Source organism: Melanotaenia boesemani, chromosome 7, assembly GCF_017639745.1.
Source record: "Melanotaenia boesemani isolate fMelBoe1 chromosome 7, fMelBoe1.pri, whole genome shotgun sequence".
Lineage (NCBI taxonomy): Eukaryota > Metazoa > Chordata > Actinopteri > Atheriniformes > Melanotaeniidae > Melanotaenia > Melanotaenia boesemani.
The window spans coordinates 21,211,360-21,232,105 of NC_055688.1; the positions used below are offsets into that span (position 1 = coordinate 21,211,360).

Below are 20,746 nucleotides of genomic sequence, written 5' to 3' on the forward strand. Positions count from 1 at the left end.
TTGTGCATTTAAGTTAAATTTTATGTTAATTTTATTTACATCCAACTTGGGCATTTTAGATATTCCTTAAGATCAGCTGTTAAGATCACATTTACATTAGAACAATGAACAGTTAAAAACATTTCATGAGTTTGAATGTGGTTGTAAAGAAATGTGTTGCAGTTGAGATTAATAACCTGCTGAGCTAGTTGTCTGTCTCAGCAATTAGCTTGGTGGTTTGGATTCGGGCTTGGGTCAAGTCTCTTGCTGCAGCCTGGTTAGAGGTCATCACAAACTGGGCAGCTTGATTGGCCTGTGGGGTAAAAAGAACCCAGATACTTCACAGTGTGTGTACGTGTGTGTGTGTGTGAGTGTGGAGACTGTATGGGTAGGTGTGCATTATTGTAATTCCATGGCCAATACAGGATGAAGACCCTGGTCCAAAGGCAAGAGACTGGTGGAGAAGCTCGGACGAGAGAAACAGTCTGTCCCTCCAAGCTTTGCAGCGTGGAGCACAGAGCACCCAGCCACACACACACACACACACACACACACACACACACACACACACACACACACACAAAATCCCCACTACCAAGCATACTTCATGATATGACTAGCATTGTGCATTTGCAGGGCACATTATGCATATATATTTGATGCATTTAAACATTTAATCGTTGAACAGTCCTGTAAAGACCGCCTATTTGTGAAAAATATGAACTGATAAAGGTTGCATGGTGAATTTTTTTTTTTTTTGTGTGTGTGTGTGAGAACTTTTCAGTTTTATATTCTCTTATTAATATATTCTTTCTTGTGGTTTTGTGTGTTTCTGCAATTTTCCCCTTTACCAAACAAATGACGCATGGCACAGCTAATATACTTTTTGTTTTTTAGTGTTTCACAGTTAAAGGAGCCATGCAGATGTATTTAGTTTTTCTATCTTTCTTTCAGAGTGTGATGACTGATTTTAGAGTGAGTGCAAGGACTGCCTCCACACAGTGTTAACAACACATCCCACCAAATATGCCCACAGGGTCCCTGTTTCTGAACAGAAACACCAACATACACAATACATCATGTCAAACCATAAAAGGGAAAATTGTGGAAGCAGAAAGGACTCACAGTACAGGATTGATGCTGTTCATATTTTCATTTTTTTAAAGGTTCACCTCAAAACTTTTGATCAAAAACCATAGAAATATCAAACATATGGCTTTTCAAAAGGGATGCACTTCTTTTAAGGGGTGACCTGAGCATTAAGATGTAATCACGTGGAATTATGTGAGTATCTAAAACTGTAGCATTTTTTAAATTATTCATGGTTTAGTGTGAATGTTTCACGTGGATGAAACAGGATGTTATTTGTAGATTCACACACGAAGACTATCTGCAGCAAACCAAAGATTATATCATCTTTGATCTCAAAGAAGTTTTGTAAGAAAAAAAGTTGCGTAAAGGAGGAACATTTGTATTGTATATGTCTGTTGTCATGTCATGTATGGACTGTAAACACTGGGACTATCCCTTACAATTACTTTAATATTTACCTGTAATATACAGAAAGGTGAGGGGAATCATAAGGTACTATTGCCCACCTTGGCAGGGACAACTTATTTTTTAAAGAGCATCAAAAGCTGTTATTGCTACCACACGTCTAATGCAGGTCAGATTTTGCAGTATTTTTCTGATTGTAGAGACATGCAATTTGCCACATACAACCACAAGCAGATCCTCAGATTACATTTAGGGATCTTTGTTTATGATCTATATTTACTTTCCAAACATAAGTGACCTGTGGTGGTCATAAAAGCAGCAGCATGTGAAATGTGACCAACAAAATGATGTCCACTAACAAAAAAAGAGCGGTGGTGTAAAAAGAGTGCTTTTTAGCACTGTGATGGTAACTAAGGCTGCATTCACACTTGCACTGTTTGGTCTGTGTTAAACTAACCCTGGTGCACTTGCAAAAGATAGCACAGTTAGTTTGGAGTCATGTGAAAGCTCAATCGCACCAAGCAAACTCTGGTCTGTTTGAAAACCAGGGTTCTCAGTTCGCTTCCAAATGAACCCTGGTGCAGTTTGCTTAGTTGAATGAAAACAGACTAGTCAGTGAACCACAGAGCGGTAGGGACTTTAGTCTCTCGCCTGCTGCTCATTCTGCTGCTCAGGAAGGATTTCCATTTTTGAGTTGGGTTTTTTTCTTCTCTGTCCTGTTTTTTTTTTTTTTTTTTTTTTTTTCGTCTTAGTCTTAATCAGTGCAGACTGATGTGGGTAATAGTGACTAAAACAAGCAGTTGTTGCGACTGCATGATGTTGTCAAGGAACTTTGATTCACTCAGAGGTGCCACTTGCCAACACAACAGGCAAACCAGGCAACTACTTGGGGCCCCAAGCCAAAAGGGGGCCTCCAAGAGCTAACCAACTTTAAATCAAGGTAGAGCTGTGACAATGTGGAGAGTTTGCAATGACAGCGGTACGTCTTATATAAACAAACAGGAGAGAGAAGGTTTTTGAAATGCTTTTGAATTTTTTTTTTTTTTTTTTTTTTTTAATCTGCAGTTGACAAAAAACAGGAAGAGTAAAGAGAGCAAGACAGTGGTAAGTAGTGCAGATAATTCAGAAGCTAATTTAGCTCAGAGCAGTTCCGTCTGTCCTCCTGATGACTACCTGGGTGCCAGGTGGCTGAAAATAAAAATAGATAATTTGGATAATCTCAAATTAAAGCTGTCTGGTAAAGCTAAGAATGTTAAATTATAGAATTCTTGAGCAGGAAATCTTCTATGTACTACTAAAATGTGTGGATCAAAGTCACTGTGTACAAGAGGTGTTTATATTTCATTTTCCATGTCCAGTAGGCTTTATGCTTCTAAAAACTACTAAAAACTTCTAAAACGTGTGATCTTAAAGGGTCGTAATGCAGGTTTCAGCACACAGTTTAATCTTCTGCATTGGAAAGAAATCATGTTGCCCCTGTGTATTTAAAAGAAAATAGTAAATAATGAAGTAGAAGTTAGTAGAAGAAGTGAAAGCCTTCAAAAAACATTTAAAAGTTGAAATTGGGGAATTTAATGCTGTAACAACAACACTTTTAAAGATAAAATTATTGACATGTTATTAACATTGTCTTAAGTATATAATATCATAATAAAAGGGCAATGAACCCTGGTTGGAGGGGTTGCTTGGGGCCCCTAGAGACCCAAGAATCGTCTCTGGGTCCGCTTCAGTTAAGTGTAGTGTGAAAGCAAAGTAAACCAAGTAAAAGTTCAACATTTCTCAACATTCCTTGTCCAACTAAACTGTGTCCCCCAGACTATCGTAGTGTGAGTGTCCCCAAAGCAGTTTTGGATTATACTCCTAACTAGTATGGCCAAAACTAAACCAGCAGTGACAAAAACAGTTGTCATGTTTTATTTTCACCCCCATGATTGAAAGCTTAAAGGAAAATGTGAAAAATAATGTTTTGTCTGATGTACATTTGAGTTATATTTAAAGAATGAATGTTTTATACAGGTCTTTTATTCTAAAAAGTGCAATTACACCGGCTTCATGTAGCACTACAGTGTGTGCAGAATTATTAGGCAAGTTGTATTTTTGAGGATTAATTTTATTATTGAACAACAACTATATTCGCAATGAACACAAAAGACTCATAAATATGCTGAATATTTTTGGAAGTTGGAGTGGGGCTTTTTTAGTTTTAGTATCTTAGGAGGATATCTGTGTGTGCAGGTGACTATTACTGTGCATAATTATTAGGCAACTTAACAAAAACCAAATATATACCCATTTCACTTATTTATTTTCACCAGGGAAACCAATATAACAACTCAAAATTTACAAATATACATTTCTGGCATTCAAAAACAAAAACAAAACAAAACAGTTACTAATATAACCACCTTTCTTTGCGAGGACACTCAAAAGCCTGCCATCCATAGATTCTGTCAGTGTCTTGATCTGTTCACGATCAACATTGCGTGCAGCAGCAACCACAGCCTCCCAGACACTGTTCAGAGAGGTGTACTGTTTTCCCTCCCTGTAGATCTCACATTTGATGAGGGACCACAGGTTCTCTATGGGGTTAAGATCAGGTGAACAAGGAGGCCATGGCATTATTTTTTCTTCTTTTAGACCTTTTCTGGCCAGCCACGCAGTGGAGTACTTGGATGTGTGTGATGGAGCATTGTCCTGCATGAAAATCATGTTTTTCTTGAACGATGCTGACTTCTTCCTGTACCACTGCTTGAAGAAGGTGTCTTCCAGAAACTGGCAGTAGGACTGGGAGTTGAGCTTGATTCCATCCTCAACCCGAAAAGGTCCCACAAGCTCATCTTTGATGATACCAGCCCATACCAGTATCCCACCTCCACCTTGCTGGCGTCTGAGTCGGAGTGGAGCTCTCTGCCCTGTACTGATCCAGCCACAGGCCCATCCATCTGGCCTGTCAAGACTCACTCTCATTTCATCAGTCCATAAAACCTTAGAAAAATCAGTCTTATGATATTTCTTGGCCCAGTCTTGACGTTTTATCTTGTGTGTCTTGTTCAGTGGTGGTCGTTTTTCAGCCTTCCTTACCTTGGCCATGTCCCTGAGTATTGCACACCTTGTGCTTCTTGGCACTCCAGTGATGTTGCAGCTCTGAAATATGGCAAAACTGGTGGCCAATGGCATCTTGGCAGCTTCACGCTTGATTTTCCTCAGTTCATGGGCAGTTATTTTGCGCCTTGTTTTTTCAACACGCTTCTTGCGACCCTGTTGACTATTTTGAATGAAACACTTGATTGTTCGATGATCACGCCTCAAAAGCTTGGCAGTTTTAAGAGTGCTGCATCCCTCTGCAAGACATCTCACTATTTTTGACTTTTCAGAGTCCGTCAAATCTCTCTTCTGACCCATTTTGCCAAAGGAATGGAAGTTGCCTAATAATTATACACACCTGATATAGAGTGTTGATGTCATTAGACCACACCCCTTCTCATTACAGAGAAGCACATCACCTGATATGCTTAATTGGTAGTAGGCTTTCAAGCCTGTACCAGCTGGAGTAGGACAACATGCATAAAGAGGATGATGTGATCAAAATACTCATTTGCCTAATAATTCTGCACACACTGTAGGTGAGATGATTTAAAAAAAAAAAAAGATGCAACATATTTAAGGGTTTGAACAAACTATAAGATGATATGAATTTGAGGAAATGTTGACAGCTGGTGTTGTGCTGCCTGTTCTTGAAACGTATGCCACTGAAGATATTTTCCTTTCAAATAATTTGAAGACCTTCTTCCGTGTCTTCTCAGACTCATTAGTATCCGAAAAGTATCCACAAAAAAATCCACAAAAAGGATTTCTCCTGAAAGCCTCAGAAGGCTGTGTAGATATTTTAATAAAAAATAATAACAAAGTTTTCTTTTTATCATTGGCACCAAATCTGGAGCTCTTGATTGTACAGATTTGAAGCCTTCTCAGTTTATCAAATTATTTACCATAAAAATGCTGTATTATATATTTTTATTTTATATTATGTTTTTTTTCAAACTATATACATTTAAATTACAAAGAGCTTTTTTGGCACATGCTCATGTATTCACATTATCACACACAGAAGATTACAAGAAGCACAAAACAAAAGAAATAAAAATATCTATTTTTACACTAAAAGGATAATGATAATGGATGAGATTCATATAGAGCTTTTCAAGGCACCCATCTTGGCATAAGCTCACCGGTCCGGGATCAAACCGGAAACTTTTGGGTTTCAGGATGACCACTCTACCCACTGAGCCATGCCACCATAGAAATACAAAACAAATGATTTTCATTCAGATCTAGATCAAGTATAGCCAAACAGAAAACCCAGCAACATCCTGGAGATAGTGCTGGTAAACCAGACAGAAAACACATGAGCACTGACACAAACTCTCTCTCACACACATATACACACACATACACATACATATACACATATCTGCACATTCATTCACATACTATGATATGAAAACAAGAGCCTTGTCTGAATCTGCTGCAAAGCAAAAGTCTTTGTACTCTCAACAGTACAATAAAATATTTGAAACAGAATGCGTCATAAGGCCAGGCTGAACAGCTGACCACTTGATTACACAGCACACCAAACACAGGGACACGACATAAAGGTCAGGACCACAAGGACTAGTTACACAACTACTGAAAAGTAAGCTATATAATTTAAATGTGCTGTCCTGTAACCAAATAGCTTCTCATTAATCAGAATAATAAAATCATGGCGGAATCAGATATCCTACAGCAACAAATACCAAGCTATTATATGGGATGGGAAGGAATTGAAGCAATTAAACAATGTCCCTGTCCTACTTTTTCACTGTAACCTTCAAGCAAAGCTGAAGCATTTTGGAGTTATTGTGTGTAACCTTTTCATCTCGCCTACAGCACTGTTCATCTTCTTTATGGAAGTCAGTTCTGTTGTTATGGATTACTGTTAGATCACTGCCTGCCATTTCTCTCTCACTCCCTCTTGCACTGCTTCTCTTTATCCCTTTGCTTAACTCTTCATCCCTTTGTCTTTCTCTGTACTGCAGTGTAGGCAGAGACTTGTCTACTCTAATTACACCGAAAATGATGTGATCATTCACTACAGAGAATCTGTCTGACATCTGACAAAGCAAGGAGAAAGTTTGTCAGGTGGGAAACTGAATAACATTCTTGTCTGTAGTTTCACAGGTCTTCTGACTATAAGGTTAATGGTTATGAAAATAAATTGTTTGTCTTATCAACTGTATGCAAAAAAAAGGGGTTTACGTTTCTTAATGTGATAAGCTGTACATTTACAAATCAACAAAAATGAACATGGGTTTTGGAGATGTGATACCTTATACTAAAATACAGAAGAGCGAAAGGAAAGCAGGTAAGCAAATGATTGAAAGTGTAAGAAAACTATGCATACACTGTCATAATCATGGTGATAACAACAATAAAAGTGTTAATACTGCTACTACTACTTCTACTACTACTATAATAATAATAATAATAATAATAATAATAATCATCATCATCATCATCTCAGCCAGTCTAGACCATTGAAGGTTAGGCTCGATTAGTTGGGGTGGATGCTGTATCAACAAGGGCTCTCTAGACAGTTCCACCCCCACCAAAATAGCACCCAACCTCCCCACAAGCCACGCTTAACATGTATTTAAATTTTTTAATTTTAAATTTTTTGTTATTGTGTGGAAACAAATGGCACCTCTGGTACCACAAAAGGTCTTAAAGTATAAATACAGATCTGCTGCAGTATTACAACTCCAGTGTGAAACTTGTGTGCTGTCTATAATGTAAAACAGCAGAACTAATGTTCAAATGTCATACATTCTAGTCCTAGTGGACCAGGGAAACTTATTAGATGTTGTCATGAGAAATATTAGTTTGTGAAAACAGTTGTTGATCTTAGTCTTGGTTCGTATGTGTTGTACATAGGTATTTTGTGAACAATAATTTCTGTACATATGACATGCATTTAGAAAGGACTTGTTAATAACGAAATATTTCCTCCACATAGTTCACCAACTGTCATCCACAAATGCAAGTTAAAGCTCCATTATACAAAGAAGAAGCCATATGCACTATGTTCTAAAAATACCACCATCATCTCCGGGCCAAAACTCCCTAAAAATAGTCATAGGCAAAATGGAAAACTGTTTTGTAGTCAGATTAATTACAATTTTTATTTTATTTATTATCTATACACACACACACACACACATTAATTATGGAATTTACATAGTCTTGCTTAAAAAAAGGTGAATACTGAAAAGAAGTAAAAAGGAAAGTAGAAAAAAGAAAGAGGAGACAAAGAAACAATAGATAGAGGTAACGGCCCCTCAATCCTTTTTAACACCAGACAGCCAACTGCTACACCTGTACAGAATCACAACAAAGAATTTCCTATACAGCTTTTACAAGAAAGCAAAGCTGGCAATCACTAGGACCTCTTTACTTACTTACATACATACATACATACATACATACATACATACATACATACATACATACATACATACATACATAGATACATATATACATACATACATACATACATAAATAAAGTATCATGACAACAACCAAAATACCAGATACACACAAAAACACTCTAAACAAAAGTAGCTCTTAGTGTATAAACCCAATGGAGAACTCAGTGACTGTTTCAACATGCAGAGTATGAGGAGTCAGGATTGAGCGGAGATGAGTGTCATCATGCAAATGTGACCACGCCTCCATGGAGGCTAGAGGCAGACTAGGGTGGCCCAGAGTCCGGGGCAATCAGCTGCAGTCCCAGAGCATGAACCCAAGCCACCCAGTCATGAAGATGATCCCCAGGAAAGCCCCAGCCAGAGCCCCCCGTGGTCACAGGGCACAGGCCCCGGCAGGTCAGCCACCAACCCTGCCAGGCACTGGCCATAAAGGGTGGTCAAGGTGAGGGGCCCAGGGTCCCAAGAGCCCTGAAGCCCCACTCCCCCACCCCAAAAGGCAGAAGGCCTACATCACGTTCAATAGGACCAGGCCCCCCCAGACAACCAACTTCTGGTTTGCTATAAACCAACCAGATCCCTCAGGTCATCAGGGCCAAGTCTACTTTCTGTTCCAGAGTCAGAACTAATTGTGGAGAGGAAGCGTTCAGCTTTTACGCTCCTCACATGTGGAACAAACTCCCAGAAAACTGCAGCAGTTTTAAATCAGAGTTAAAAACTTTTCTATTTGCTGCCTTTTATCAAAACAACTGTTAAATTCCTCAAAGTGGAACTTCTATTTCTTGCATTTTATCTGTTGAAACTTTGTTTTTAATGTACTTTTTAATGCGTCCTGCACCCCGCTGTAATGCTTTTGTTTTATGTAAAGTATCTTGAATTGTCTTGTACATGAAATGTGCTATACAAATAAACTTGCCTTTGGAGCAATATGCACTCCCATCCATAAGATGTCCTTTTGCATATTTAAGCAAAACAAGGCTAAACCACATACTGCAGCTTTTACAACAAGCTTGTTTCATTGCCTGATCTTTCACTGACTAAAAACATCTGGCATATCATGAAACACAAAATAGGCCAAGGAAATTCTTCGACTGTGAGGCAGCTAGATTCCTGTATCAGACAGAATTGGGACAACATTCCCCTTATAAAGGTCCAGCAACTGAGCTGTTCAATCCCCAGATGTTTATAAACTATTGTTAAAAGAAGAGAGGATGCAACACAGCAGTAAACATGGCCCAGTCCCAACTTTTTGTTAAATGCAATTGCAGTTAACCATGAATCTATTGTGGCAGATTTGTTTGGAATTTATCATTCGTACTAATAGATTAAAAAGAAAATACTCAGAAGTTTGTTGCTGAGATTTTACAGCTGGAACTTTAAGACAGTTTATGCACAGGCTTATTGAAGCTTTTCCATTTGAACAATTCCTCATATGGTGTAAATCAATCTGCCTGCCACATACCCTGCTTACACCACTGATAAGATTTATCACCCTTTTCTGGTAAGTGGTGGGGGATAGTGTTGTATGACTGACAGGTATAAGAGAGGTGACAGAATGCCCTACCAAAGAAAATTGTATTATATCCTATTCCATTAACACAAATCATAAATAATGTTTTAATAAGAGCTATATTTTAAATGAGCCAACAACGAGTACAGCAGCATTCTGTTTCAAGTATTAGCAGGAATGGCTTTTTTTTATTTCTCATGTACATAATGTTTCTTTTCTAGAGCTCTTGCCAGCAATCAGCAGGCCCTTGACAAACAAGATGCAAGAGGAATTAAATGCTACTCTTTCTTCTCTCTGCAACAAAATTCTGACTTAGCAAATATTTAACAACAAACAGTTTAGCCAATGTGATGGATAACATTACTGCACATTATGCCAACACTCTGACAAGCTAACTTTCTTTACCATTTGAGTCTAGCAAGACAATGAACAATAAAAATAACAGTTTAATTAAAACTACAGATCTTCCAAATGTGTCACACACTTTCATATTTAGCACACAGTTCCCAGTAGTATCAGCCCAGTATTATGCCAAAGCATAGACCCAGATGTTCACTACAGAATACCAGTATTGTTTAAATCTGTGCAAGAAGTACACTAATAGGAAAATACTGTTTTTTTTTGTTTTTTGTTTTTTTTTTTTTTGATAGTAGGCAAGATTTCTATGTTCTGCATGGCTGAAGCTGTGCTATAAAGATATTATAACCTCACATGGTAATGTGATGTATCAAGGAAATATTGATCAAAGCTTGCAAAGACATAGCAGTGGAATAAAAATTCACTCATGTCCCTCTGTAATGCTATGAAGCAAAAGGTTGCTCAAACTGGAAAATAAGTAAATAATATTAAGTCACAGTAATAAAGCTGCTCATTCAGTTTTACCCTTTCACTCTTTATTTTCTAATCAAGCCTGTCCTTCCACACAGATCTTCTATCAGGCTCAGAAAAAATGAATGTTTTCACAATCATGCAGGCTAAGAAGTCACCATACCCACCACCCCTGACTGACGACTGCATGCTTATTGGGGCTTTGTTGCCGTGGTAGCATCTTATTATGTAAATGATGTCCTTGATGAGAAGGAGGCAGGCGCAGGCATGATGTTCACTGATCCAGACTGTGTAAAATTGGCTTCAGGGACCAGCAAAGGATCGTTACTATATTTAGCAGTTATCTTATCAATGTCTTTTTTCTCCACTCTCTCTCACAACCACACATTTTAACACTTGTCTTACCTTTTTAACACTGTGACGACTAAAATATACGCCTGCTAAAAGACAAATATGCACACGGGTGCTCTGCCACATTTCACATGTGAGTCTTACACTTACTACGTCAGGGCTTCATACAGTATGATTTTTAACCATAACTGAATTTCTATAATTGCCTCATCTTACTCTGGTAGTAATGGTTTTGTAGTATGTCATCTTTCATATTCCAGCTCAAGGGGAACTAAGTGCCTTGTCATCCATATTTGTTACTTTGATGCAAGTCAGAAATTTTATTTAGTATGCATCTAGTCATCAGTAAAAACCAACTGGATGCTCAAAAACCTTATTATCTACTTTTTCAGCCTAAACTCTAAAGAATGTTCCTGTATTAGCACCACACTGTAAAATCCATTTTGAGCAAGAGGCAGATACACATAGCTAATTGTTTTAAAGTACTATCAGTAGTAGAACCCTCTAGAGTGCAAAGTCACAGCATGGTGACATTAGAAGTGTAGTCAGGACTGTAATTAACATGCAGCAACTGAAATAGCTTACTCTTCCTCACACGCGTGCTCCTAACTATTTTTTATTTTCAGCAAGTAACTAAAAATAACTATGCAAAACTTCCCTATTTTACAAATTTACATAGAGTTTCTGCAGATTTGATGTACAATTTAAAAATAAAAATCAATAAATAAATTGACACCAAAAACTCAAATTCTAACACTGCTCAATCTTTTTCTGTAAAACTAATTTTATTAGGTTTCAAAGATGCACAATGGGACATTTCCAGACCTCCACAGGTTATAAAAAATATGGGATCAGGCTTATATCCAGCCTCTAAGATAAAATCAATATATCTTCCCTGATCCATTAGTCCATTGGGTCAGTTCAGGATCTCCCACATGTTTTCCACTCTGTTTCCTCTCATAGGCTGTGAGCACTGCTGAGGTGGAACTCTGATGCCTCTAACATGGTCACGAAATCAGCTGCAGGATTGGAGGAGAACATGAAGCGGGTAATCTTGTTAACTATTCGCTGCACATTTGCAGAAGACAGGGTGGTCTGTTGCCCTGTAGTCTGCCTGGTGAATTCTCGCTCAAGAGAACACAACCTTGTCAGGAGTTAACCCAATAAGACTGGAGGTAACATATGCATCTCCCTTTCAAACATGGAGTAACATTTGCATGCTTTTACCATTCAGGTCTGATGCAGTGTTAGCGTTTTAAGTCAACAATAAAGGCTAAATGTATTTATTTAATGTTTGTAGTTCCTTCGGAGGTAGAATTTTTAGCTTTCAGTGGACAGTTCAATCCATTTTCTACACCCACTTTATCCTGTTCTGGGTCACAGATGGTCACCAAAAATGTCCTCAGTTTTTAAAAGGCAGTTTTTAGCAGGTTTTACAGCATATTTAAAGGATGCTGTGGATCTGAATGGGTTAAGAAACTGCCAGTCAGTGATGAATCTTTATTAAACTCAAGCCATCATTTCTCATACCACCAGCAAGTCTCCCAGGCCTGTTTGTTACCACTAGTCCAACCTTATCTCCTCTCATCCCTACCTTCCCTTAATCCCATTTATAGTTTTCACCAAATTTAATTATTTCATGTCCAGAGCAACTATTACTCCAGAGCAAGATTTGAAATATAGAATCTAACCGGCAATAAAATCTCTTGACACTAAATAATTTTAAGGCCTTGACAGAATTATTTCAGTGATGCTGCTCTCTTCAATCTTTGACTGATAACAATTTTATGTGATGCTGTTCCAGTCCCACTAGGCTCCTTGATGAATACAGCACCCTATAGCTTCTTCTGTGACCTTGGCATACTATAATTGCTTCTGTGCCCTTTTTCTGCCCTCAAAACCTCCAGTAACTCTCCACAGTGTGACACATGGTCTGTTTTAAAAGTATTTATAACACAACATTGCAAGAAAATCTGAAAAATTGGCGGTCTTGGTTTACTTTTCATTTGTTTTCAATATATTTCATAAAAACATTGGATTCTAGATTGAAACAACCCTGTTTAATATGATCTAACGTGCATTTAGAACCTCACTCCGCTGCAAAAACATCCAGCTGAATTTTTTCAGACCTTCAATGGTGCCTTATGTTTGGAGATAAATGTGAAGCGGGTCTTTAAGGGAGATCTAGTTAGTGTGAAGGTGTTCAAATGACTTAGTGCTGCCACATAGTCAGTTGAACACGAGGTCTTTCCTATAACTCAGAAGGGTGAAGAAGGTTTGATCTGCATTGACTCCATTAAAGGTGAAATAAGTAGCATTGACAGCTAGCATTTCAAATCAGAACTGCAATCGAATGAGAAAAACATAGAGAGCATTTCACACAGGTTGACGGCTCTTTTATATACAGTCTATGAAGGACGGAGAACATAGCACCAGCAAAAATCATGATGGCGAGCGAAGACGATTCACACACGGTAAGTTGCTATGCTTTGCAATGCTAGCGCTAATTTCACGCGCTAATTTACATTAGCATAAAATAGAGTGTAAACAAAAGCTACATTAATCAACAAATGCCACGCAGTGGCTGTTTTATCTTAGTCTCACTTAATAAATTATTTGATAGTAATTTCATAAGTTAAAAAGGACAAACACACTATTCACTTGGCCCAAACATCATTACATTTGTTGTTGTAAACTAATTGGTCACCAATTTACTCCACTAATACATCCATACAGTCACACAAATTCATTTAATGAGTGCCGAAAAATAAATTAGACTAAAATCTTTGTAAATCAAGATAAACTTTTCAGTTAATTTAAGCAAAATTCCTGTGCTTACTTGTTAAAGAGAAACTTTGCCAGCTCTACACCTGTCTTGAAACTAATTTGGTTTCAGACTTCTCCACCTTTCAAAAGATTCTCCAATAATGATCCTCGTTTTATTCAGTTTTTGGTCGTTTGCTTTTTTAGCAGGATGCTGAGGCTTTTTAGGTTTTTCTGAAACTATTTCTGGTCCGCTTCTTTTACTAGCTTCCATACCTGCAGGCTGCTGCTCTTTTGCTGACATAAAATACCAAACGCTTCGTTATTTGGCAACAAAACCAGGAAGTAGGAAAGAGCTCCACAGTGCACGGAAGTTGTTCCGTCACGTAACTCTGATTTTGAAAGGAAAAAAGCTTGACCAAACATTGTTGATGTAGAGAGACAGATTGTTTACAGGGAAGCTTCCTTTTATCCCTCGCAACAAATGAAAACATTTTAAATTATTTTTACATAAAAAAATCCTAATTATTTAGCCTTTAACACTCAGATTTTGATTATTGCATGCCTGGGGAAAGTATTATGTGCAAAGGAATTGATTTTGTATGCTATGAGTCTTTTTTTATTATTATTATTATTATTATTATTATTATTATTATTATTATTATTATTATACATTGAATTTAAGGGCAAAGGAAAGACAATGGTATCAAAATGTTCTCTCTTCAAAGCAGAAAAGGAAACATTTACAACATTTTAAAACAATTTTATGCTCATGTCATCTTTGTCTATTAGGGGAAAACTGCAGTGTCATCTATTTCCTCCATATCAAAGCTCTGAACCAACATCTAAATTTTTAACTTCATGCTGCCTTCCAGTGTTATGTGATAGGGTGAAAATGCTGCCATCTCAGTTTAAAATATTTCACAATTTGGCCTTGTACAGAAACATAATTCTTAGCTGTCAGTTTGACATATACAACCACAATTATGTGGGATTACATTTAGATGAGATTAACTACAGAAACACAGAGTGCATTTCTGAAAGTACATTGCAGTAATCCAAAGTGCGCAGGTAACAGTTAATCCCACACCTATTTTTTTTTTTCAGATCCATGCAATTATTTTGATTAATATTATCAGGTGTAGAAATTAGATCATTATCCTGACCTTGATCAACATCAATGGGCCACTGATAAATTTGAAGCAGGCCACAGAAGCAGGCCAAGAATGTAGGCCACAGCGGTCAAACAATCGATGTTTGGCCCTAATAATATCCAGTTTGGTGCCTCATACTGCTCAAAACTCTGTTGAATCTGGTGGAAAAAACATTAGCAAAAAAATATTACCAGGCATGAATTTGAAATAATACTGAACATGCCTCAAATGTGCATGACTAGGGTATGTCATTAATGCATGAAAAAGCCTGTACAAAATTGCATCTGTTGTCTAAATATTTGAGGGGGGGGGGCATATATCTTAACATGTCTGGCCTATTGGTTAATGAGGATTAAAAGACTTTAGTCCCGCTGAGTGACAGGAAAGCAAATGACACAATCAACTTAATGTCTACCTTGAGGACTATTACCACTTTAAGAAATGACAAGGATTAAAGCAAAAGATGTTTGAGTATAACAAAGAACTGGAGACACAGGGTAAATCAGAAATAAAGAGGTTGTCTTCTGCAAGTGACATGTTTTCACTTGTTCTGTGGCCTGGAAAATTAACAACCAGGGAAGACATGTTAAAATATAAACTGAGGGGACCACTTACAAAGCTGTTCACGTCAGAAGACAAGCAGCTCTGTGGATTACCAGCAGCAAGCTGACTAGTGCACCAGAGATTTTATGGACAGAACACTTCTGGAGCACTGACGTCACACAGAAAGCTTTTTTTTTCCATTTCAATTTCCAAATTAAGAAAGTAATACTGTTGAATTAAAATTTGTATTTTACCTTGAATCTGATGCAAAGATAAACGTCACCATGAACTGATCAATAACCAAGCATTTCTTAATTTGGCACAACAAACTTTAGACCAAAGAGCAGAAGTTAAGTACTGATCACAAGGGACATCCTGGGTCACTCACAAAGCAAAGCTGACAGAAGGATTGAGAAGACGGGCCTTCAACGTTCACAAACAACAATCAGCACCCAAGTCAGAGATGGAGAGTGGCAGATCACGGATGCCACTCAGAGCCAGTTTCCTCCAGGCAGTATTGCCAATCTGCGTCAGTACCAGGAAAGCATCTGACAAGGAACAAATTCCACCACTCTGACAAAACAAATACAACATATCCTCACCATACCCCCTATTTACACAAGTAAAACTTTTTTTTTTTTTTTGTCTGTACCAAAAACCAAATATCATGTGAGTTTGCTGCATTCAAAACTTATTTGAAGTGATTTTCCAAACTCCAGGATTAGTTTTTGAAAATCCCCACATAAAAAAAAAAAAAAAAGTTTTTGCTTAGCCATTTGTCACACATTTAACCTGTGTGATGCTGATACATGCAGGTCTGTACATATCTTTTAAACTCCATGTAAGTGTTCAGGATACAATGAAAACAGGCTGCAGGGTACTGATTACATCCAACACTGTGTCTTTGTGATAAAATCAACAGATCTTCTCTTTGCCACAAGCTACTCAAAGAAGCCTCTTGAGCAGCCAGCCATTATTGAAAGATCTTAATGACACTTTGTGCAGTTTTGCTGATTAGAGCAGGTGTCAGTGTTGTGGAGGACAGAGCTGCCTGTATTGTGATTAATGAAGCGGCTCCAAACTCCTCTCTGGGCACCCATTGATTCAGTGGCTGGCCTTGCACTGAATTAATCTGCCTGCAAATATGCAAGACTTATGCCTTCTGCTATGCTCATATCTGCAGTTTGGGGCAGACATGAATCCACTGGCTGACACTTGCAGCCCAGGAGGAGAGTATATATCAATGCACTGCACAGAGATGAGGTCTAAGAAGAGTGACAGAAGTGCCATCAAAGTTATTTGCTCACATAAATGTGGCATGAATGAATTACTTACAAAAAAATCAGCAAAATGAGAATAAAAAGTGATTGTAAAATTGTGAGAGCTGGCTCTATTAGATGGGGAAAACATTTAGGGTGAAAATGTCTTCATAAATTATGCACAATACATCAACACAAACCTGGCAATGTATGCACATGGGTTATGCAGCTAAGATTTCAGACTACCAAAAGATGTAAAGCTGAGGGAGTGTGTATGTCACGTTGACTTTGACACATAACTCTATCTTCACAATTTAGCTTCATTGAAGTGGGGAAATAACACAACATGATTCACTGGTGTTCATACTGAAGCTTAGATTCATGCCATCTGTGCCACCATGTTTCTGTATGTCATCTTGTCCCTGTATGCTTTCTATGTACCTATGCACTGCAATAGAGTAACCTATGACTTATCTGAGTGAATCACAAGACAACAGAGATCTGTCAAAAATCTTTAGCTTACTAGAAACAAAAAAATGACTTGCGGTAAAAAGTGGTTTTGTGACTGGGTGGAGAAAAAGCATGACTTTAATATTATGTTGGCTTGAGGGAAATCAGTGGGAGAGTTTTCTTACACAAACTCTATCCCCAGATTATTTCCCAGAATGCAAAAAAAAATTTAGGTCAGTTCAGCTCAATTACTTGATGAACTGTAATTGTGAATTATGGTGAATCAATTCCATGTTTGGAAAGGAACATACAGGGTTAATGAAAAGCCAACCTATCATCAAAGTGAAAATGCAGATAAAGATTCTAGAGTAATGTTGGTTGATGAGTAAGAACAGATCTGGAAACATAGTATTCCTGCTCTGAAAAAACACTGAGTTTTCAGAAGCTTTTGTGTGCCAACAGCTTGCAGAAAAAAACACCACAGAGATGGCAGGTGGTTCTAGCTTTAATGGACTGTTTCCCTGAAATAATTTGTGGGACAGTGGGTTGCCAACATTGGCAGGGTCAGTAGTGATTTTCCCAATGCAATTCTTTGCTTCTGTGCCATTCAAGTCCCTGATGGAGGACAGCTGGCACCAAGTGACCCTCTGAGTGATAAAGAAAGGACTGAGGACTTTTAGCTAAAGTTAGAAAGAAGCTAAGCCAAATCAGTTGTTGGAAGTGTATCTATAAAAACTAGAACATGGAAGCTTTGTTCTTGGTTTAGGCAAAGATGTCCAGAATTTTGGAGATGGTGCCAATTTGGAGTCCCTTATTTCCAGCATAGGACAAGAGGTAAAGTCGTTAGGTACATTTTAAAATCATATATAATGGTCATATATATTTTGACAGAAGTTGCATCTTGCCATATGGCACCTCTGTCAGGAAAAGAATAAACAAATTAAAAGAAGTCTTTTCTATTGATACAATGCATGTTTTGGAAATAAAATAAAGTTTGATTGAAGGGTCCCTTCAAAAACATTTTTATAAATGCATTCATATATAAGCAACAATATATATATATATATATATATATATATATATACATCATCTGTTGCTGAGATAGCTTTGGTCTGTGTGTTGCTTTCTGTCTGTCCATGTCAAGTCTGTGTGTGTTTCTCTTTGTGTCTCTTGTCACAGAAAATGCCAACACTCTAGCAATGTATGATCATCGTCTGTAATTTTAATCTGAAAGTGCACAAAACAAACATTAAGTTAAGCTCTAACATACTGCACATGGCTAATAAAGTCTCTTGGGCTGTTTTATTGATCTTTTCTTATGCAACACCTCCTCAAAATAATAATCACTGACCTTAGAGGTAAAGTACTACAACAAAAGAATGAAAAAAAAATTAGATCATTAAGTTTATGTTTTAGCCAAGAAGCTCAATCTCTATGAGTAAAGATGGTAAGACAACAAAGGGATATTCTTTCCGCACATGAACAAGCACATCGGTGTCTTATAGCATCACTAATACATTTTTATAGTAACATCAACAAGTAACCTTCTTACTTTTAGCAGAGCAGTTGGCATAAGCCAGTTAGGTTCATTGATTTGTTGTGAGCACCTTAATCAGCGCTAGAACGTGATAATGGGGGATCCAATTGTATTTCTGTACTGTAAGTAAACAAAAGGAGATGGACTGGCACGCTGCTACATTATTAATCCAGGTTTTTATTTTACACGCTGGAAAACTTTGTTTAAAGGTGTCTAAATAAGGCTGGTCAGTAATCTAATAAAAGAAACAGGCAATGAACGTCGGGGATTTAAAGATGTGAAAATAATTTTGCTTCTTCTGAATAAAACCCTAAATACGCTACCTAATTAAGCAGCTTATTGTTTATCCTGTCCAGCTGTTGAAAACCTTGCGCAAAGACAAAGGCGCAGTAACGTGTGTGACGGTGCGTGAAGTATCGCGCACATCCCCAGTGTAAATGGAGTACAATCCCTCCACGTTCCTCTGGCAACCTTGCCTCCACTTCGTCTCCATGGCAATGTAAAGGCAGTTTACTTCCTTCTTCCAAGATAAATGATGTCTTACTGTAATACTATAGGTCGTAAAACCACGCTACTAGACCGAAAAGCCTTTCCACGATCGTACAGATGTGATGAGAATGTGCGAATACGGTGCGAGCGAGAAACACAAAGGGACCTCAACAGGATGCCAGTGACACAATAGAATATCACTATGGTCATTTCGACGTTTCAAGGGGTTATTTGATGTAGATATTTGCGTGTAATGACATCTTGCAATGCTGTAGTCGTGTTTACAAGATGAATGTCAGAATTATCTCTGTTTTTTGTCGATCAGCAAGTCAATGCAAGTGAAGCATGTGATCTCAAACCAGCATATCGTGCAGCATAAAGGCCTACAGTAGCAAATGCTTTGCTCTCAAACAGCAGTATACCACATGCATCGTGCTGGAAATGGTTCACCATCCAGTGGCTGTGACTGTTAACCCCAAAGGGTGGTTTGAGCACCATGCAGGGAATGAAAGGGTGCATGTTCGCGTTAAAACCTGTGGTTCAGGGTGAAAGCAGTCCGTGCAAGGCAAGACTCGCCTCTTACCCTTGGAAGCATCCTTGTCTTCTTTAGGTTTCGCCACTTTTCCGCTCATAGATCCCAGTTTGGATGTGTAATTCCCGATTTAGGAAAGAATCGAAATCCCCTTGTGTGTTGACTGTCTTCAGTGAAATCCTTACCAAAGGTTCCAGGTGCCGAGATAAGGGTTCTGTGGGGAGACAAATATTCATCACAACTACACGAATTCCTTTCATAATACAAAAGAAGCGTTTAGTGATTTTTAACGTGGCCCAACAATAGGACAGTGGGAGCTGGGCGGGATGCAAGGTGTTAATCAATTATATAGGCTATCAATGAAAACGTCTAACAATTCCTGCTCTTTAAACACACTCACAGTACACACGACAAAGAGGCATGATATAGTTTTAATAAACAACTAGAACCAGCTAGAGAGCATCTTCCCACAGCCACAGTTTCCAGTGAATTTACACCACGCTCTAACCTACCTTATCTCCTCCACGTTTTCTGCTACATCAATGCACATTGATGAAAGGGAAACGCTCCCACCATGAATCCCGTTATGTTGCATAAAAAAAACCACGACCTACTCTACTGTCACAAAGGACCAAAGCAGGGGAGCCAAAAAAAAAAGAAAAAAAAATAGAAAAGAAAAGAAAAAAAGCTGCGAAATGGAGCGCAGTGTGTTGCTCCCCGGAGCTCTTCAGTCAAGAGAAATAGAAGTCAAAACACTGAACCGTACTATCAAACAAACCCCGGGAGAAATGCCATCAAGTGCAGTTTCTTCGACCAGGTTTTTGTCGTCTGTGAGGCTTTTCCTACTGGCGAGCTCTGCTCCTCTAAACGCTCAGCAGGCAGAATCAACAGGATCCTCAACGTAAGCGCGCTCCACCCGTTACAGCGCCGATCCACACAATAGATATCGGTGTTTTGACCTCGAAGTCACTGCTGTGATGTAAACGAGCCTCTCCATCCATAAAAGTAGCCAGTGTGTGATACGTGTGTTGTCGATGCGGTGAAGAATTACAGCAGGAGGTTGTGCCGCACGGCGCGCACCATCTTGCTGTTGCTTTCATTCAGCAGCCTTTGTGGAGCAATGCGTTATCCCATTCACATCCAGGCTGCGCATTCTCTTCAGAGATGGTCTTAGGTATTTCTTTGACTTCAATGTGATTTTCACAGCAATGGTCAAATAGGAGGTAGAATACTTAAATAAAAATAGACTGATGCTAATTACTTTTTAAAAATCAGTTCAAAGGTTTACAAACATCTCAGTCCTTTATAAGACATTTGTTGCAAGTGTTAT

The 20,746-nt window shown here is 38.2% G+C and overlaps 1 protein-coding gene across 2 annotated transcripts in view; it reads right to left on the bottom strand.

Annotated features, from left to right (window-relative positions):
* fgf13a (fibroblast growth factor 13a) overlaps positions 1-20,515 on the bottom strand; it is a 118,795-nt gene extending 98,280 nt beyond the window's left edge. For both annotated transcript variants that reach the window (XM_041990785.1, XM_041990783.1), the window contains exons 1-2: positions 19,929-20,515; positions 19,468-19,630 (exon numbers count right to left, since the gene is read on the bottom strand). In XM_041990785.1, the coding sequence (XP_041846719.1) occupies positions 19,468-19,516 (49 nt within the window). In that variant the 5' untranslated portion in view covers positions 19,517-19,630; positions 19,929-20,515. The remainder of the gene's footprint in view (positions 1-19,467; positions 19,631-19,928) is intronic.
* Positions 20,516-20,746: the final 231 nt, after the last annotated feature.